Here is a 21,336-nt window from a genome sequence, read left to right on the forward strand (position 1 = left end):
ACTGGGCATCGACCGGACGCCTGGCACCCCTGCCTTCCCCTGCGGCCCGCGCTCGCCCACCGCCAGCGCAGTAGCGCCGCGCAGGCCCGGGGCCCGCAGTCTCCAGCCGGGGACTGTGCTCGGGAGGTGACCGTGACGGGGCCGGGCACATGCAGCGTTCCCCGGGCGCTCGAGTTTCCGCCTAGGCGCGGGCCGAGTGCCCAGGGTGACCCAGGCACTCCACTCCCCAGTGCGGCGCGCAGGGCCTGGAGGCCCGAAACTTCACAAAGCCACCAGCCTCCTCTAGCCCTGCTCCCCCACCCCCCACCCCGCCTCCCCAGCCTCGGCTTCCTAGATCCAGGCGCGTTCCCAAACAATGCGACCTACCCGCCTGCGAGGCCAGTCCTCTGTGACCCCTACTCCCCCCACATTCGAACTGTAGCCAAGCGTTAGACCCTTATTCTGAGCCAGCGCGCCCCCTTCCAGGCACAGCACCGTTCGGGAATGGACGCCGAGTGCCCCCCTTCTGTAAATCCCAGGCTCTGGGCCCTGGGCTGGGCCAGAGTCTTTGAAGACCCAGGGGGTCCAACTCCGTGGTTGCTTTTCCTCCAGGGCTCCAGGGCTTGGGGGCAGCGGGGAGGTGGATCTCGGAGAGAGCCGGGGTCAGCAGGCCCTGAACTCAGCCCCTCTGAACTCTGCGGTCCGCGGAGGGGGAGGCTGCAACCGAATTCTGAGGAGAGGAGGCGGGACCCCAGCACGGAAAATCCGCAAACGTGGAACAGAGGTCGACAGGCATTTCTACCTTTAATTCTCCCAGGCGTTCCAAAAAGTGTTCGTCAGTACCTCTACGACCTCCAGCCGACCCACCTTCCAAGGAAACTTTCGCAAGTTTTCATTTCTCTCTCTCTCCGCAATTTCTTAGGTTTTCTCCAGCCACCGGCCTTGTCGATCGCTCTACCAACTGCCCGTTAGTCCCCAGGGCTCCCAAGGCCTGGGTATTTCCTGAATTATGATAATAATTGTCATTATCAGGCTGGGGAACGATCGAAGGATCAGAGGACAGGGGACTGAGGGGGAGAGCAGAGATGTTGATGAAAGGAGATATTTCAACCTTGTGTTTCAAAAAAGTTTCAGTTGACAATTATCAGTAACCCCGATAGACAACTCCATTAAAAAAAAAAAAAGAATTTACTACTGCTCTTGAAAAGCCGTTATTTTTTACATCGCTTTTAGGAAGATAGATGAACAAAACATCGCGTTTCAAGCCATTTTGATCTGTAATTAAATGGCAGGATCGGTTTGTATTCTCCTACGGCTTTTACAGAAGTTGCAGTGATCCAAAGTCGGGTTGCTGTGTCAGAGTGGCATTTTATTAATGAGAATACAAAAAGCTTGCATATTCTTAGCCCTGCTTGAATTTAGTTGCTAAGCAACCGGTGTATGGTAATTCATCCGCGAAATTTAAATCTTTGAGAAAGGATCGTGCGTTTTGCTGAATGGTCGCCACGAGGAAAACAACTTGTGGGACTGGCAGCAGCTGTTACGGCCGGGCCGCGGGCCGGGCCGGGCCAAGCAGGGATCGGGCCACCCCACGGCGACCGCCACCGCCCCACCTCGGCGCCCCGCCTGCCCCGCGTCCCAGAGAGAAACCGGGTTTCTGCCGCCCACTGCCCCGGCGCTACCCTCCTCCGCTTCTCTGATCCCCATTTCCACTTGAGGCAGGCCCTGCACCTGAGCAAGCCATCTGCATCCCCAGGGCTTCGGAGTCCAGGCCGCGAATTTCCGCAGCCCCTCCCCTCACCCGCACCCACAGGCGCGCAGGACACACACACACACACACACACACACACACACTAGCGCACACATCGTGCCGCCGCGAGAATGCCAGTTGCCCTCTTCCCAGACCCCTCTGAGGTCACTTCCAGAGCCAACTCTTCCTTGAGGAAGACCCGACTCATAAAGAACGCAGCCCACAGCCCTCCAGAAGGCCAGGCGGCCGCCGCTGGCCGGCAGTGACATCATAGGCTCCTGCTCGCCACGCTCGCGCCCACATTTTAGGATACAGGAACAAACACGGATGTGAAATCAAGAATGAGAGAGAGAGTAATCTAATTAATAGGCCATGAGCCAGGCTAACAAAATCAAAGAATCTGATTACACAAGTACCCCTCTTGCTATCTCCGCTCCCCCACCCCCACCCATGCCTTCCAGCCTCCGCACTGTTTCCTTTCCTAGACTGGAAAGTTCAGGCAAACCCAGAGCCCTCTGATCTCCTTATTGAAATCAAGATCAAGCCCACGGTGGGGCTCCTGCAGCCGGGAGGTCACGTGGGTGAACTTCAGGCCCTCGGAACAGTCGCCCTGAGGAACTGAGAGGTGACCAAGTGACCTACAGAACCGGAGAGCTGGAGAGGTGGCCCCCACACTTCTGACGCGCATCTCTCTTACCAACATCAGCAACAGCAACACCTGTACTGACTGCTCATGCTGTCTGACCAGGACTAGGAGGGAGAGGTTCTTATCACAGCCATTTTAAGAAGAACTATTTTTAAAACACAAACATAACACAACTCTTTCTTCCTACATCACCTTGTTTCTGAGTCACTGATAGCCTCGCAGTCTTAACTCAAAACTCTCAACACCTTTCCCCCCAGCATAGATGTCTGAGCACAGCCAGGTATTAGGTTTTATCACCGATACACAGCATCTGTTCTAATCAGTCCGGTCAGCCACGTGCATTTCATGAAAGAAGAGAATTCTTTCGATTCTATCCTTCTGCCTTGAAAAAAACCAGGTCCACCACCTAAATAATTAATTTCAAGTCTGCATCCAGTGCCAATACTTGTTGCATCCATTTTAGAGTTTGATTAATTACCCTGGAACTTGGGCAAACTAAACTCCATGTGGAGAGAATGTTTCTTCCTTCAATTTAGTTCTGAAAGCTACAAGTTATTGATGGCTCTTGCTCTATTTACATACAAATTGGTGCAAATATGCCCATATCCTAAAAAGCATTTTGTATAAATATATAAAAGTGTCATTTTTGATTTAGCTTGAAGAGGTTGATCATTTATTACAAAAATAAACGAATAAATACAACAATATATTGTTGCTTCCAACAGGATAAATACTTTACAAATATATAATTTAAAAAACAAATTTAATTGTTAAAATTATTTAAAATATTACACTTATCGATAAAACTATCAATAGTATATACTGCATTTAATATTAGAACCAATTATTCTCTGAATGTTGAAAACCATTCATACAAAACAGATTATGAGCATGGTAATAAGCGAACACTGGAGGCTACAGGGAAGCAGAGGGAAACTCTAAGATCAATAATGAACAGTTCTATTTTGGAACAAAGAAGTAGTCCTTGGCTAAGTACTTTAAAAAAAAAAAAAAGGCAGAGCAACAACAGTAAAGTGACTATTTTAAATACACCTTGAATGATTTATCGCCCAGACTTGCAAGGGAAGATGGTTGGGTGGTTGAGGTGACAGGGGCTTGGACAAGTGATCAGGAGCCACAGGACACTGCGAACTATAAATGGGCCTAGCTCAGGATTAGCCAGATTGATGGAACAGAACTTTGTCACTTTCCTTTGGGTTGGAAGGGGAGGAGGGGTGGATTGAAATGGAGGAAACAAATGGGCACTTTACGAAGCACAAGACACTTGCGCTGCAAAGGAACACAATGACCAAATTCATTAAAAAGATCTGGTGATATATAACAATATTTTCATTATTTACATGTGTAACAATATAAGCCTTAGCACAAAACCTCTCAGTTATAGCTGCCCTCTTTTGTTTTTCAAACATGAATTTCATTTTGTAAATACATTCAAAGGGTTGATTTTTTTTTTTAAATATGGAGTGCAAGCATGAGCTCACTGTAAAAAATGCAAAATGATGAAATAAAATGGGCTTGCTTTCTCTTCTTCGCCAATGAAAAGTTACTCTGCTACCCTTAAATCTGGGGCTCCTTCCAAAGTAATCAGCAAAAAAGGTTGCTTTTTAATAGAAAACAGTGTGAAATCTAATGTTAGTTCTTTTGTTGTCAGCCAAATCAAGTAAGCAAATACCTCCTAAAATTTTAAATAGACCTATTCTCTGTCTAATCAACCACTACCATTCCTGTAGGGAAAATAGGATTTCATCTCACGTGCCAGTAGTATTCACCATATAAAAACAACCACACCCATTCCTCAGCTTTCTCACGAGGCCTGTTTTGCTTGCCCCTGCAGACCCTCAGAAAATGATAAAGTTTGTCCCCACCCCCGACCCCCCCTCCAGGTTGTAAATTTGCTGGGCAGAGAGATTACAATAGCAAGAGAAGGAGGAGACGTGAAGGCAAAGGAAAGTAAATTGTGGTTTCTTGTTTTCATTTTTTTCCTTCTCTCTGTTTAATAAATGTGGCCTTTTTCAGATTTCACAAATCAAAATGATTGTGATTTTTAGTACGATTTGGTGCTTAAAATAATGCAACCCAATACACGGCCATCTGGCTGGGCTTGATTTATGAAAATGACACAGGGTCTGTCTGGAAGAAATAACTGTTCCTGTTGCTCTCACAGTTTTCCGGGTTTTTTAACCCCTGCATCGATATCAGAGGAAGAGAGAGGAAGATGAGAGAAGGCAAAGAGTGAGTGACAGCTAAATGAGATTAGGAGGAAATTAATCCATAAAATCATTGCTGTGTCACTCCCAAATACTTTTTTTAAGTACAAGGCGAAGGGACTCAACTGAGCAGAGCCTTTTGCATCGGTAGGACTCACAACCTGAGGCATTACACTTTCATTTTCCCACAGGGTAAATATTGATACATTGACTTGATAAATGTGACCGCTCTGCATGGTGTATCTGAGGAGTGATCAAAAAAAGCTCAACCCCCCAGCACCAGTAAAGTAGATATGGAATCATACTGGGGAAAGACAGGGACATAGAAAGTCTGAGCTGGTAATCACACTGGGGGTAATGCAGTGTGGACCCTAATCAGGATTTTAGAACTACATTCTTTCAGTACAAGGAAAACAACTAAAACAGAAACAGAAAACCCAAAACAGCTTAATAATTTAAACTGAACTTCATATAGTTATTAATGGGAAGTGATTAATATAAAAATATCTTATAGACTTGTAAGCTATTCTTTACAACTATTAGCCTTCAGAAAAAGAGGAAAGAGACCTAGCAATATGGTGGGGGATAGGGAGGGAAAAGAGAGGGTGAACTTGGGTGGGTGGGTGGGTGGGGAGCTATGTATTAGCCATTAATAACCAGTTGGCACATTTTTACTGGTGATGTAGTCCAATCTTCTGGTCAAGATGATAAAGGACACAGGTATCTCCGAGAAAAGAACTAGTATTTAGGCAATCTCACCTAAAAACACTAAAAACACCCACTAAAACCAAGGGAGAGAAAAATGTTGTGAAATTTATGGATTAACGAGGAGTGACAACTATGTTAAAGTACTAGCAGTTTCTGTCACGTCTGTCCTTTACTCCGTATTTCGTGGAGCAGGCTGTACTTCCTCAGTGCTACCACTTCAGGATTTGCATTAGTAAAAAAATATTTCCTAAAGCACTCTTTTCTTCCCACATAGTGTGTATGCATCAGACACAGACTATTTCATTCTAACAAATTTATTTTCTCGATCAGCTCTTACGGAATCACTACTCAAATTAAATTACAATCAAATGATCACATCAAAAGATACCCTTACTACCTAGCAACTGTCCATATTTTCATTTCATTTTGATTTGTGCTCGTCTGAAAAAAACACGTAATACAAGATCTGGGGAAAAATAAATTACCGTTTTGCAGCAGTTCATAAGTATTCTGAATAAAATATTAAAAGAAGTCATTTAATGAAAATATAAAGCAAATATTTTTAGATCAACAACGGATCTAACAATTCTATATTGCCGTCTTTTGAAAAGTCTGTTTATTAAAACCTACCAAAAACACTGCTTGGAAATGGCAGTATTATATAATCACATCCACAGCACCCATTCAATCAAAGTTTGGCAACGGATTGAGGAGAGAAGTCCAGAGGAGTGCAGCGGCTGGTGCTCAGTCCTTCTAAATCTCTTTATCTGAGTCAGTCCAGAAATAAAAAATAAAAATATTAATAAAAAAATATTCGCGGTGGAATCTTTAGGCCTCATCCACCCGAGTGCCCGCCGCCGTTAAAGCCGGGGCTGGTGGCGGGGCCTTGCTCCTAGCCCAGTCCACCCGCCCTGCCCGACTCAGCCTGGCCTCCCCCACTCCTGGGTAGCCGTCCCCTTCTCCCTCGCCCATCCCTCTGCTCTTTCGTGATGCTTTATTTCCAAGGTTACTTTGAGAAGACTTTTTCTTTTGGCTTTGCTATTCAGTCTGTTAATTTCAAAAGCTGTGAATATTTTCTTTCTTGCTTGCTTTCTTTTTTTTTTTCCTGAAGACTGTTCTTTGTTTTCTCCTTCCTATTTCATAGTCCATTTGTCCCCAAATGACTTTAACATGGCCAACTAAAACAGGGTGCCTCTGCTTTCTTGCACGTCGCTCCCAGGAAAGAAAGTTTCGGTAGATCACTTTAGTCAGCCCTTTGGATGGGGGGAGTGAAAAGGAGAGCGGGGGCGGGGGGGGGGGGAGCTGCTTTTTTTTTTTTTTTTTTTTTTTTTTTTTTTTTTTTTTTAAGAGGCGAGGACGAGGCAGGTGCTAGGTGCTGTCCACTGTTGCCATGTAGGACTTCCTAGGGTGGGGAAAACCTCACGAGTGCAGTTTTGGTGCGCTAGGCATCTTCACCCTTCTTTAAAAAGAAAACAGAAAAACAAAAAGGAAACACCACCACAGTATAAACGAGATCTCATGATCGCCTCCTTTTTCTCTTCCGGTTTTGTTTGTTATATATACGTATATAAAACAGTCTGGGTATTTGTTACGCTTTTGTTTTGTGTTTTGCCCCTCCTTCCTTGGACTTCAGAAATGTCTTCTTGGTCCGTGTCTCTCTCTCTCTCTCTCTCTCTCTCTCTCTCTCTCTCTCTCTCTCTCTTTCCTCCAAGGGCGGGCATGTTTGTCTTTGGGCGGAGGGGAGGGCGGCGGACTGGCCTGGGCCCGGTGCGGCCCCGGTGCGGGTCGGCGCGGCGGCGGCGGCGGCGGCGGCGGCGGCGGCGGCGGCGGCGGGGGTTGGCGGCGGTGCTGACAGCGGCTGCGGAGGCGGCGGCGGCGGCGGCGGCCCTCTTCGCGCTGCGCCCCTTGCCTTCACTGCACGCTCGTCTGCAGTCCGTGGTGCGGCGGCGGCGTGTCGGCGCTCACGGTGCCCACCTGCGAGTAGACGTCGTCGGGCGTCTGCTGTTGGATCCCGGGCGGCGTCATGCGCTTCTCCTTTTGGCGCCGGTTGCAGAACCAGACCCGCACCACCTCCTTCTCCAGCTGCAGGCTGTCGGCCAGGTTGGTGATCTCCTGCGCGGAGGGCTTGGGGCACTTGAGGAAGTGGCTCTCGAGCGCGCCCTTGACGCTCACCTCTATGGAGGTCCGCTTCTTGCGCTTGCGGCCCTGCGCCGCGATCTTGTCGATGCTCGTGGGGCTGCCGGTGCTCGAGTCCGCCTCCTCCAGCCACTTGTTCAGCAGCGGCTTGAGCTTGCACATGTTCTTGAAGCTCAGCTGCAGGGCCTCGAAGCGGCAGATGGTGGTTTGCGAGAACACGTTGCCGTACAGCGTGCCCAGAGCCAGCCCCACGTCGGCCTGCGTGAAGCCGAGTTTAATGCGCCGCTGCTTGAACTGCTTGGCGAACTGCTCCAGGTCGTCCGACGTCGGTGTGTCCTCGTCCGAGTGCGGGTCGTGACTGTTGAGCCCGGGCCCCGCGCCGCCGCCGCCGTGGTGCGGAGGCCCCTGCGCGTGGTGCGGGTGCGGCGGGTGCGGGTGCCCGTGGTGGTGGTGGTGGTGGTGGTGCTCGGCCAGCTCGGGCGTGTCCCCGCGCACCAGCCCCGGGTGCACCAGGCTCTGGGCGCCGCCGCCCGCGCCGCCGCCGCCGCCGCCCGGGCCCGGGGGCGCGCTCAGCATGCCGTTCACCGTGAAGCCCCCGGGCTGCGAGTAGAGCAGACTCTGCGGCGGCGGCTGCTGGCCCCCGGCCATGGACGGGAGGTGTGCGGCGGCTGCGGCGGCGGCGGCGGCGGCGGCTGCGGCGGCGGCGGCCCCCCAGCCCCCCGGGTGGCCCTGGTGCGGGGGCGGCGGCGGGGGCCCGAGGTGCGGCGGCCCGCGGTGGTGCAGCGCGGTGCCCGCGTGCAGGTCGTCGCGACCGGAGCCGCCCTTCACGTCGGGGCCCTGCGGCGGCGGCGGCGGCGGCGGCTGCGGCGGTTGCTGGGGGCTGCCGGCCATGCCCACGGCGCTGCCGGACCACGGCGAGCTGGCCTCCACGGCGGCGGCGGCAGCGGCGGCGGCGGCGGCGGCGGCGTGGGGTAGGGCCGTGACCCACTGATGCGCGTGGCTTAGCATATGGCCGCCGTTGCTGGCGGCCATGGCCCCCTGCATGAAGTCGCTCTGGACCATCTTGACGGAGGACGGGTCCCCTCGGTAGGCGCCTGAGGTCACGGCGGCGCTGCCGGGCTGCATGCCGCCCCCGCCGCCGCCCGCGCCGCCGCCGCCGCCCCCGCCGCCGCCGCCCCCGCCGCCGCCGGCTCCCGCCGCGTCCGAGTGTACAATGGAGCCGGCCGCCAGCAGGCTGTTCCCCGGCAGGTAGGGGTTAGAAGCCGCCGTGGCCATGCCGCTCCGCTCCCGCCACCCCACCGCCGCCACCACCGCCGCCGCCGCAGCAGCAGCAGCCGCGGCCGCCGCCGCCGCCGCCGCCGCGCCCCCCCGCCTCCCGCCTCCTCCCCCCCCCTCCTCCCCCGCCCCCGCCCCGGGCCCGGGCCGGCCCCGCCGCCTTCGCCGCCGCCTCCTCCTCCGCCGCCTCCGCCCCCGCCGCCGCCGCCGCCGCCGCCGCCGCGGCCCCCGGCTGCAGCTGCAAGGCCGCTCGGCAGGGCGCGGGGGTCGCCGGCCGGCCTTGGTCAGCAGCAGCAGCAGCAGCAGCAGCAGGAGCAGCAGGAGCAGCGCTCTAGGGAGGGGGGCTCGCTTCTCGGGGCGCGCTCCGTGGCCGCCCCCTTCAGGGGGGGTCGTGGCCGCCCCCCAGCCCCGGCGCGTTCCGCTCGCTCCAGCGGGGCTCACCGGGCAGGGCGCGGGCCTGCGCTCCGGGCTCTTTGGCGGGGCGCGCCGGCTCCCGCTCCTCTTGCCGTCCTCCGCCGAGCGCGGACTCTGCCCGGGCGCGGGGCTCAGTCCACCTGCTAAGTGAAGATTTCACGGGAGACAACAAAGAAAGCAGCCGTTCCTTTCTCCCTTAACCAAATTGTGGGTGACCAGCAACCGGACCGCTGCTTCCCTTGCCCGCTCTCTTCTCTCCTCCTCAGGAACACATTTCACTCGTTTTCCCTTAGAGTAGTAAAACTTTTTTTCCGTCCTTGAAGGCGTGGTGATGCTGGCTGCTCGCGTGTGCGGAGAGGAGAGGCTGGCTCCTGCTCTCCTCCTCTGGTCCTTTCGTTTCAAGTTTTGTCCTGTCCTAGGAAAACTTCTTGCGATGGTGCATTTCTCTGAAGTTGCTATTGCCGGAGCTCTTGGTTGCCTCTGAAACAAGAGTCCTTTTTCATTCTCCTCGCAACAGTCACAGTCTGATGCGACATCTTTCCTTTTGGGCAGAAATTAGGAAACAAATATAACAAGGAAAAAATTGAACAGGAGAAAAATGAGGTCGAATGGCTCTGTTACCTTGTTGCTGACGGTTGGGGTTGGTGTTTTATTTTTTTCCCAGCAGTTGTCTGGAGGAGGAGGAGGAAGAAGAGTGCATTGGTGGAGGTGGAGGTGTGTGTGTGCATATAGGGGATCCTTGATACACAACCAACTCCAGTGGGCACGTTGCACGGCTCGTAGAGTGCACCGACGGCGCTGGCGCTGGCCGAGCCGGAGCGGAGTTGCAGCGGGAGCTCGCTCTGCGCCCTCGTTCGCGCTCTCTCCCTCTCTCACTTTCCCTCTCCCTCCCTCTCTCTCTCTCTCTCTCTCTCACTCCCTCTCCCTCGCTCGCCCGCCCGCTCTCGCAGGGATCTGACAGTTCGCTCTCTGTCCCTCCCTCTCAGAGCAGGGACTGTCGAATGTTTACCCTCCGCCGCGAGCGCGCACCCACCACCACACTTTCCCAAATACAAGGAAGTCGAGCACCAGGGCCCCCGCTGATTGGCTACCCGCTGGGTGATTGGCAGGCCCGGAATGACTGGCTCAGGACGCGCGGCCCCCCTTCCGGCCGTTCCGATTGGTTGCTTTTTAATTTAGGCAGAGCGTCGTAGAAGCTGGAAATCTGTCGTCCCCCCCGCCCCCCTCCCCCCGCCTCCCTCCCCCTCGCCACTTTCTCCTCTCCGCCCCTCCCCCGCCACCCCCTCCGCCACATCTTAACTCTTAGTGTCCGGCCGAGGCGCAGGCGTTCCCTCCGCGGCGCTGTGGGTTCGCAACCGGTCTGGGAAGGGGGATGAAAGGGGAGAGAAAAGGGAGGGAGGCATGGAGAAAGGGGGGAGGGGGGGAGTTAGAAGGAATATGAAGAGGGGGAAAAATCATGAAAAATACCAACCTACCCACTTCACCTAGTACTGCGTTGTGTTGCCGCCCTCCCCGCTCCCCACCCCCATGCCAGAGATTTGTAAAGCGCGCGGCAAGAATGCACCATTCACGCTAATACCTATAGGCAGCTGTATCCCCAGTGGTTTCAAAGTTTCCTTTTTCTTTCACCAGCAGGCCCCCATTTCTGTCTCGGCGGGGGTGGAAAGGGAGAGCTCGCATCGCCAAGGGCTCGGGTCGTGGCCACGCTCCTTGGAAATCCGCCACCGCAACTTTCCGCAGCCGCTTTGCGCCGGCGGCGTCCCCCTTTGTTTAAGTTCTCGGATGCCATCATCTGGGAAACCTGCAGCCCAGGACCAGCGCGGTGCCCGCGCGTGCGAGACGGACCGCTCGCTGCCGCTGCTCGCTCGCTCCCCCACCCCCTCTCTGCCTCTCTGCTCTCCCTCCCTTCTTCCCTCCCCCCCCCCCTCCTCTGGGATTCTAGCAAGTAGCGTGCGTGTCCTTGTGTGTTTGGAGGGTGCCGGTCAGCAGAGCCCAGCGATGTATTTGAAAAGCAATCAGTCGACCTTTCCCTATAGATCCAGCGTAAGTGTATTCCACCCCAAAGGCTCTAGGAATTCCCACTGCAGCAGGAGCCGGCCTAAAGAACCAGGATCCACTAGCCGCGCCCTCCACCGCTTACATTGTGCGTGTGTGTGCATATATATGTATTTTTTTTCCACTCTGGTTATTAGTGGTGTTCTGCTTGCTCGCTATTCTTAGACACATTGGTGCTTTTTCTTTCTCTTCTGTCTCAGATGGGCTTGCGTAGTGGATGGGTTGGCGGCGACAAACGCTTTCTCAGCCCCAGCCCGGCTGAAAGAGTTAAGGGGGACGGGAGGGGGCGCGCGCAGGGTAGGCGGGAGAAGCGGGGGTGGGGGGACGCGGCCAAGCGGAAACGCTGCACAGAGGAACCTCAGCGAACCAAGAAAAAAGAGAAAGTGGCAACGAAAACAAGGGCAAATTGAACCCTCCTCGGGGATTTCCAATGAACTAACCCAACTCGGACATTCAATAAATACATCGTTCCTAATGAGTGTGCGTGGGCGTGCACCCCGCACCCCTAGCTGTGGGTGCGCCTTCCCTGCGCTCGCGGCCCCCAGCCTGTTCCTGCAGCGGGCAGTCCCGAGTTCCAGCGGCGCCCGCCGCCGAGCGGCGGCCCTGGAGGTAGATGCGGAGCCACCGGTGTGCTCCGACTAAAACGTGAGCGGGGCTGCCCTCTCCCGATGAATAATTCCTCCGGCTGAACGCACTTAGGTGAACTCAGTTAAAGCCAGAGCTCTCCAGCCCAGCCGCAGCTACGCAGCCTTTGCGTGATCTCAAGATTAACAGTAGACGCGTAGGATTTATGTAGGATCTCGTCCAGCTCCTGCTTGCCGGGTGAGAGATACCGTCGTAGGTAGGTTTTAGCAAAGCCATGATTGCTAAGGTATAGATCTGACAGGCATCGGTAACCAAGCCCCAAACAGAACGGATTTTTCCCCCCTCTACGTCCCCCTAAGGTTCCTTTTTATATTTATGTATGTGTATATGTATATATAAAAGATGGAACACAGATTTCATTGAATAAATCTGAGATCTCCAGGTGCAGACGTCTGAATAGTCGGTGCCAGCACCCCGTGTTTTCCTTTCCTGCCGATTTTGCTTGGATCCGGCTCAAAAACCGAGAGAGTCTCGTGGTTTTGTTTACACTGAATGGGGAGGATAGGAACAGAGCCATGGGGCCGCCTTTCATTAATATACAGTGAGGATTTTGTCTAAATTACTGCTATGAATTTCACAGTACACGCTTTCAAAAGCAGTCTCAGGTGGCCTGATGAAACGTGATAGCGCCTCTGCAAACAGATCCACTTTCTTTCTTTTCAAGGAGGGTGTGTGTGCGTATGGGAAGCCCCCCAAAACGTTGTGCTCCTCGATAACAGAAATACACTTCTGTTCCGAGGTCTGTCCCCTTCGTCCCCCCCCCCCCCTTTCCGCGTACTTAGTTCTCGAGTCGCTCCCCAGCTTCCCCCCACCCGGCCCCACCCCGTCCGCCCCCTCCCTTTGCCGAGTGTGATTGTTTTGTCTGGAAAAAAAATCCAAAGTATATAACAAGGGGAGAACAGTTAGTGCTGATTTTCATTTGCATACATTTTCATATATTTTGGTGAAAATAATAGACTGGTGGAGAGCTGGGTTTAGAGGAGTCAGTGTAAAGGGAAGACTAAGGATGCATCGGTTCTGGGGAGTTGAGAATATGCCTTTCCCCCCACAGGCACCTTTAAAAAAATAATAAAACATCTTCTTTTATTTTAAAATCTAACCCTGGAAGTTTGCTGGGTAAGTGTTTTTCATTTTCTTTACCGGCTTTCTCTTTTTCTCCCCCTCTTTTCCGGTTTATTTATGCTCTTATAGGTTTGGGAGCTTATTTTCATTGCTTGGGACAAGAGAGGGTTCACAGAGCAACTGTTTTGAAGGAAGGAAGGAAAAGTGTCTTCGGGGAGAGTAAAAAAAAAAACCCAACCCTGCTAAAATATTACATAAAAAGATGGACTCATTCCAAAGCTCCCCACAGTGAGGCATTTCACTTTTTGGGGGGTGGGGGAGGAGAGTCCTATTAATTTTAATTGTTGATTGTGAGGGGGGAAACCCCTAGAAATGCGATTATAAAGCACTCAGTATTATACATATTTCTTGTTTTGTTTTTCCTAGAGAATCAGGACTAGAGGGGAAGGTACCCCCTTTCTGTAGCCAGAGCTGAAGTGGTGACCTGTGTGTGCACGACTGGGATTGTTGGGGGGGGGGAGGATTCCTGCTGGGAACAGGGGGAAGGGGGGGGGCTTGGCAAAGGGAGGGTCCAGAGCTGCGGTGGAAGGAAGCAGGGGAGGAAGAAGAGGCAGGAAGTCAGTGCACCCCTGGTTAATGCGGATTCTGGGGAACAGTCTTAGTTGCTGCCTCCCAGCTCGGTAGTGAAAGTCCATCTGAAAAGAGGGTGATCAATCAAAACTAACCAGGACATCCTACACTTTATTCCCAAAGGAAGCTGGAGCTTTAGCATCGAAAACTCGATTTTACTTTGTTTTCCATTTTGACAGCCGGCCTTGCCCCTCTCCTTGCCACTGTCCCTGGGTTTTGTAAAAATCGAGGGGGAAGTTACTTGCTAGGTGCAGTTAATTAGATAAATATGGCTGGAGGAAATAGCTAGGCCAAGGCCACGCCTGTGCGGGCACCTTACCTTAGTGAAATAGACTGGAGAGGATTGTAAAAGCTTCTTGGTTTTGTTCTTTTTAAAGGAAGACGCGTCTGGTGTGACGAGGGGGTAGAATCGAAATGGCTGGAATTTCATTGCACTTGTGCATCCAGAACACCTTACAATTTAAAATCTGTAATTTCTTTGGAAACAGTTGATGCCAAATCAGTGAAATGGCTTGTGAGGAGGGAGGCAGAGATTTCAGTTGGGGAGGGGGGTAAGGATCGCCAGTTTTCCACTCCTTGTTTACGTGCTTGGCAGCCTCGCTTTTGACTGGGGTTAACTCTCTGTGCTCCATTGGACCAGATGCCATATAGAGCTGCTCCCTGAAGATCATTTGTTTCCTTGATGGGGAACATTTCTGAGCAGAGCATATTGGTTGCCATAGAGAAAGAAATAAAAGCAAGAACACTAGTCACATTAAGCTATATGTTTGTGCACTGGGCTTTAGATAAAAGGACCTTGGTTCAGCCAAGAGAAGAAGCCAAACTAGAGATTTCTAGCGCCACTAAAACTAGCTTTATTTTGTTTTGGACTTTTACAGTTGAAACATATAAGCTAATTTTATTGGTTGTTGTTAATTTTATATGACACGGTTTACTGAACAAAATAAACTTTGGAAGTGCTCAGGAGTCGCACTATTGACTTGTCAGCAGGGGGCGCACTGACTCGTCTTAGCAGGTACTGAGTAAAATGTAGCTGTTTCAAAAGCAAATCTGCTCCTCCAAACTTGCCAAAGGAGCAAACACCCCTACCTTTCTATGCATATTCACAATGGGTAGTGAATTCATTGCATAACACAGGGTTTTAAATATGGGGACAATGACCTCTTCTTCTCCCACTCACCCTCCTCTGTGAAATGGCCCTGGGGGAGGAAATACAGTTAAAAAAAAAAAGCATTTGTCCATTTCTCTCAGTGAAGTGTATATAAGGCTGGAAAAAAGAAGTGGGATGTGAAGGCATTAAAAAAAATTTTTTTTAATTATTAAGGGTAAAAGAATAAGTTAAGAAGCTACATTTCAGGTTGTATTTTTTTTTGGAAGCAGTCAAGAGAGCAAAAATGCCTTCTAAGGTATTATCTGTTAAATAATGAACATTCTTCAACTTGATACATGCTTTGACTTCTAAATACAACTCAAGCTCTTGGAGATTTAGTCAAGGCTTCCAAGGTCTCTTTTACTCCATTTGATATTTAATGGCTACTTCAATTCTGGGTACCTCCTATAGTAGATTTTGAATTTACCCTTGAAAGCCTTGTTAGGGAAAAGAAAATACAAAGTAGCCATCGGTGAGAGGTAACTGTGGGATTGAAACTTTTTAGGGCAATTTTACTTGACACAGTTGGAGAAAAGTTGTAACAGAGCACAAGCTCTCCCCCCTCAGAGATTTTTGGATACCGCCAAAGAAGACTGAACTTTATTGTGGCAAAAGGATGTGTGGGAAACTTCCTCAAAGAGTGGAGGGCAAATCCTGACCGGTTTCTGAGGAATTAGTCAGTTTGCCACTAACAATTTTCCCAAGGAGATTTAGGGAAGCCATGAGTGACTGGAAGTGAGAAGCTGGCTTCCACGGTTCACTAGTTCAACGCACCTGCGAATGTGTCACAGCGCCTGTTAGGAAGGGGACACATTTCATGAAAGCTCTAATGCCCCTCTGGAAGACGGGGGAGAAAAGATACCTCATTCTTCCTAACTCAACTCCAAGTCAACCAGGTTCCAGCCATGAGAAATTTTTCTCTGCAACTCACTTTAAAAAGTCAAGGTTTGGATTTATAAATGGTATTTCATTCCAGGAGAGTTGAGAGATTATGGGAGTAATATAAGCGAAGCAGATACTCTGAACAACATTTTAAGTCCACGATTTTCACCCGTGAGCTCTCACATTTAGAGTCAGGAAATGTACTGTCAGGTTTGTGCTAATAAAACAAGGTGGAAATTTGAGGAAACTGTGTAATCTGAGTCCAAACATTGCGTTTTCTTCAGCTCTCCGGACTTTTCAGACAAAAGACTTCTGGGTGAGATTCACATGAACTGGACAAATGACTCCAAGCCCTAGTTTACTTTATGCGCCCGGGGTTGCTAAATTCATTTAAAAATTATTAAGAAAAAAAGGAAACTTTTTCTATTTAGCCAGATAGTTTGAAAAAGGACTAGTTAAGCAAAGATTGTGCATATTTAGTGCATAATTTTTTGGTATCACTTTTTAAGGAGATCTGTGATTGTTACTATCTTGACTGCTACTTACTTTCCTTTCTTGCAAAGGTACTTAAAGACACACACACACACACACACACACACACACACACACACACACATGCGAATGAAAAAGAATGCTTGCTCTTCATAATATCTATAGTCTTAGGTTACCTAAAGTAAAAGAAAAAGAAAATAATAATTCTGGGTAAAGCAACAAGTCATTTTGAGAACCGACATATTAGAGAAATTGTGTTAGGAGTCTATAATGATTTGGAGGTGGGAACCGATCAAGCTGGGTACGAATTAAGATCCAAAGTGCTGGGCAAAGCTACAGACTTTTAATCGTTGGGGATGGTGAAATTGCTTTTGCCAAAAGAGAGAATGAAGAACATTACCTGGGTCCGACGCATCAGACACAAAATGGGTATTTACTCATTTGCTTCCATTTGAGAATGATGAGGTGCTCTGATACCTTAGTGGCGTAGAAGCACATTTGCCATTAACATTTATAAATTAAAATGTTAAGCACACTCACAACCCATACTGTGTGCCATATACAAAGGAAAGGGCTCTTCAACAGCAGCTTTTGGGTGGAAATCAGTATTTGTTGTCTTGGCAGTGGATGAGTTGTTTCTTGGTCTTGCTAAGTTTTTTGAAGCCTGTGGGTACCCCCCCCCCCCCCCCCAGCCTTGTTCTTTGTATCACTGTGATAACTGATTTATCTGATCTGTAGGAAAGGAGCGAGCATTTACTTTTTAAAGATGGGTTTGGAGGAGCAATTATAAATTCAGACACTATGATTTCTCACCCTAAATCGTAAGAGGCTTTACTTCTGATGCTCATAGGAGCGCTTTAAACTACAGGCCATTTCAGATTGTCGAACGTAAATGAAAAAGGCACGATTAAGTTGGTTATGGAGTGCATGCTTTTAAAACCACCCATTTCCAACAGTTTGCCCACTCTAGCTGTGTGTATGCACCTGACAAGTCCGGTAATGAAAGCTACCAATCGCTAGGGAAGCCGTGGCTGACACAATGTGATGGACTATTCTTGCCTGCCCCCCTCACCTCCCCACTGCACCCCCCAACACAATGGTCTTCTTTGAATTTAAATTCACAGGGCTAGGTAACATAGAACCCAGCTGATTGACCAGAGTGATGATGATGATTTATTAACCAAAACATGTGGTTGTGTCCTAGCTAGAAAAATATTCCAAGGTCAACTTGGGTGTGTGTGTGAGAGGGTGCGTGCGCGTGCGCGCACAGGCGTGCGTATGTATTTGTGTCTGTGTTTTTAAAAACAAAACCCAGAAATATTAACTCAGCTTTGCCAGAGGGGTGGTTGGATTTTTCGAGCTCGTGGTTCTAACAGAAGTGAGCTCTTTTCTCCTTTGGGGACACTCTCCATCCAAAATGTCCCCTATACATTATAAATGTCTCCTTTCTGGCTTGGAACTGGGTAGTTTTGTGATGGGGAAGAGTCATTGTGGCACATTAGGAAACAATCCTTTCACTTTGGTGTCTCTGTTTTTTATTATTAGGTTTTTTTGTTTTTGTTTTTGTTTTTTTTTGCATTTGAACTTTGCTATTGTCTGAGGGGCTGGGTGCAGATTTCAGCTTATCAGGCTGAAGGCTGCTCTTTTTGGATATTTCCCCCAAACGGTGCTTACGTGGTGTCTCTTCTGTGAATGTGGAAATTCCCACTTGACGTCTGGCTTCCTCCGTAGGCCCAACCTGGACCCGTCAGCCACAGGGGGGTCTTCAAGAAAGTGTGGCTATTTTGTTCACCTTTAAAATAGATTACCAATGTTTATTGATATTTGATACTTCAACTGCTACATGGTTTGCAGCAACATAATTTCAGCGCTAAAATATCTGGCAAAGAGACTTTGATAGTAGATCTAAGTGACCTTGCTCATTGTAGCTTCATGTAACTGGGGTTTGTTAGTCTCAAGTTAGAAGTTGTGTGTCCTCTGTTGCTTCGAAGGCTTCCCTCCTCTCCAATTTTCTGTAGGGAGCCTGCTTACTCAATAAAGCCCAAGGGGGAGGATCCCAGACTTACAGTGATGCTTGACAGCCCTCAAATCTTAATTTAGGGTTCTATCAGGGTGCAAAAATCCCCGTAAGTCACAGCATGTATTGCCCAAATGGCCGAGGGGGTTCCCTTTATTTTTAATTCCCACCTCAAAAACAAACAAGTAAAACTTCACTTGGAAAAACGCTGACTGTTGGAAGTACCTTAAGTTTGAAAACACTGCGATTTCATTGCAGGGGTCTGGCGGGCGATTCCTTGCCAGGGTCATAAAGTCAGACTGGAGCTTCCCCTAGAAACAACGTTTGCCTTGGGGGACACCAACGCTCAAGGTCTCCAACCATTCCACCGCAGCGAGGTCTCACCAACCCCCAGCCGCCCCCCCGCCCCGACCCAATTTGTGGCTGTCAGAAGCCACTTCTCCCTAATAGGTGGCAACTTGTGGGGGTCCCAGGGCCAAGCTCCGCTTCCTTAGACTGGATTTTATTTTATTTAGATCACAGTTTGCGTAATAAAAGCAAGACGATCCCATTACTCCCATTCTGCCTAAGCACTGCCCTGTAAGGTCTTTCAAACTGTGGTCTGAGCGCCCACAGCGGCCTTCGGAGGTCAAATTAGCACTGCTTTTCTAAGGCAAAGAAAAATGGAAAGAGACTAAAAAAAAAAAAAATAAATAAAAAATAAAAGGCAAAGGGAGAAGGAGAAAAGGTAAAAGGAGTAAGGTGGAGAAAAAAGCTGGGAGATTGGGGACAGAAGAGGACAAGAGAGAGGGAGAGAGGGGTGCCGGACAGCGAAGAGGTGAACGCTGCTGAGTCACCCTAACAGGTCACGGGGTACACAGGAGCCAGAGGGTGCAGCCCAGGAAAAACAGGGTGCAAATCCCCCCCACCTTCCAGGCCTCCTTCCCGCTCCGCGGTAGGAGCGCAGACTTGGAGCTCGGCGCCGCCCGCCCGCCTTTGTCACCGGCTCCGTGCGCGGCCGCGGGCTCCCGCGGTGGGCTTTGTTCTGGCGGAGCAGGGCAGGACCCCTTCGCACTGCCGCGTCCCCGCCCTCCCCGAGTTGGGGACGGTGGGGGTGGGGACAGGGCGTAAGGGAAGGGGACCAGAGGAGCATCAGCGGGCGCCTCCGAGCCTGGGATTTCTTTCCTTCGCTTCTTTTCGTAATTGAGCTGTTGTTCTCCCTTCGGAGGGGGGCCAGGGCTGCGCGGGAGGAGGGAGAGCGGGAAGGGGGGCGCGCGTTCTCAACCCGAAGCAAGGGCGAGGTGCAGCCCTCCTTGCCTGCGTCGGAAGATTTGTATTGTATGCATGTATGCATGGATGGATAGACGCATGCATGTATGCATGAGGAGAACCGTTTAATTTGGTCCCACGTTCTAGGTTTATAGCCGAGGTTTTGGCAGCTGCAGGGCACCACAGATCGGTGCCTGGTTATCTCCTAAGATCTGTTCTTGAGGTGCTTTGGGGCCGCGGGTGGGCGCTGTAGACGCGCCCTGGGTCCGGGGACTGCCCACGGAGAGCGCGCAGATCCCTGTGGCGGAGGCCTGTGGCTGGGGACAAAGAGGCAGACACTGGGAGCAAGCAGAGGGCAGGCGCGCACATGCACCCACGCGCGCACCCCATCTGAAGTCCCTCCCTGAGAGCTCCCCGAGCCTCGGAGCCCAGGGCTAAGTCTGGAAAGTTCGCTCCTTACATAGCCCGCTCCTTTCTCTTACCATTACACTTAGCAAACGGCGTTTGAACGTGTGTCACCCTCTCCCCAGCCACCCCCAAAGGTGTGGGCAGATTGTAAGAGTTACTGCTCTGTTATTGTTTGTCAAACAGGCCCTTTCTCTTGGGAGAGGGGCGAGGGGCATGTGGCGGATCCCGGGCCAGGATTACATTAATCAAAGCATTATTTCCCCAGAGAAGTGGAGCACAAATGAGAGTAAATCCTAATAAAATTGGATCGCGGAGAAACGGTACGCTTTAAGTAATCTGTACTGCCTGATAAAAATCTCACATTTATAAGATGTGGGTCTTAAAAAAAAAAATCCGCACACCTCTGGCTTTTGCTTGGTTGCTGGGTCCTGATCGGGACGGGGGACAGTCACTACCCAAAGCTCAGATGAACTTCTGCAATGAGAAAGGGACGTGGACACCCCAGGGTTCAAGGTTTCAGAAAGTCAGGTCTACTCCAAAGCCACTTTTGGCCCTGGGCGCCCCCGTTGCGGTATGTGTAGAGTCCCTGGGACGGATCAAGTCCCCCTCGGTGGCCAACTCTAACTCTGTTCCTCTGGGAGCGTGGCCCCCACTCTCCGCCTCCAGCGATGCTGTGGGGTGGGCAAGTCCCCGAAGGTGGGGGGAAGGCTTGCGCGACCCGCGAGCTGGGTAGGGGCGGGCGCAGCGCCGGCAGCAGATTCCCGGGTCTCCCGATTCCCCCAGCCCAGGACTCGCCGAATCCGCCCTCGGCCGGGGAAGGGGCAAGCGTTTGAGGGTGACTGCTGGGGATGCCGAGGGCTCAGCTCGCCGGCCTGACTTCTGGTACTTTCGGGTCGTCCCAACCAGGAAGCGAGGCTCGAACTCGATCCGCCTTCGTCCCCCGAGTGGTAGGAAACTTTGCGACGCTTTGCGCGGAGAGAAAAGAAAGGCTCCCCCTCCTACCCCCAGAGTAAGGATGAAGTCAAACCAAGCCAACCGGCCAGGTGGCAAACTCCCCCTGCCAGCTCGAGGCCTCCTCCAGCCTGCGAGACCGGAGAGCGGGCTGCGACGCCCCGCGGCCTCTCCTTGGTGATCAGCGTGCAAACCCTGACCCAGTCCGGCGGCGGGTGTGCCCGGGCCTCAGGACTCCGCCCGACCCTTATCGGCGAGGCGCGGGGGAAACCCGCTACAAGTCGGGGTCCGCCGGGTCCCTCCTCCGCGTCGGGAGACTGGCGGCTGGGCCCCCCGCGCCCCCCCACCCCCACCCCCCGGGCACCAACGCGCGGCGCCCCCTGCAGGCTAGCGCCGGGAGGAGCCAGCGCGCCGCTCGCGGGGCGCCGGGTCCGCGTGGGTTCCCCCGCGCTACCCACGGCCACGCCCAGCCGCGCGCGCACACCCACACGCGGCGCCAACGCCTCCTTCGAACGCCGGCTCCCCGCTGCGGAGGAGCGGCGCGGCGGGGCGGGGCGGGAGGAGGTAGCGAGGGCACGCAGGGAGGCGCGGGGAGGGAGGGAGCCGGCGTCACCCCCTCCCCGTCCTGCTCCCGCCCCCTTCTCCGGTCCGCGCCGGGCA

General features: G+C 51.8%; 1 protein-coding gene across 1 annotated transcript; it reads right to left on the minus strand.

Moving 5' to 3' along the window:
* Nucleotides 1–7,145: 7,145 nt before the first annotated feature.
* Nucleotides 7,146–8,762, minus strand: POU3F3 (POU class 3 homeobox 3). The gene has a single exon (XM_043603049.1). The coding sequence runs from the start codon at nucleotides 8,720–8,722 to the stop codon at nucleotides 7,223–7,225; it is 1,500 nt and encodes a 499-aa protein (XP_043458984.1). The 5' UTR covers nucleotides 8,723–8,762; the 3' UTR covers nucleotides 7,146–7,222.
* Nucleotides 8,763–21,336: the final 12,574 nt, after the last annotated feature.

Source organism: Prionailurus bengalensis, chromosome A3 (assembly GCF_016509475.1).
Source record: "Prionailurus bengalensis isolate Pbe53 chromosome A3, Fcat_Pben_1.1_paternal_pri, whole genome shotgun sequence".
NCBI lineage: Eukaryota > Metazoa > Chordata > Mammalia > Carnivora > Felidae > Prionailurus > Prionailurus bengalensis.

Excerpts from the sequence above, each read along its gene's own strand:
- POU3F3 (XM_043603049.1), bottom strand. The coding sequence starts at position 8,722 with ATGGCCACGGCGGCTTCTAACCCCTACCTGCCGGGGAACAGCCTGCTG.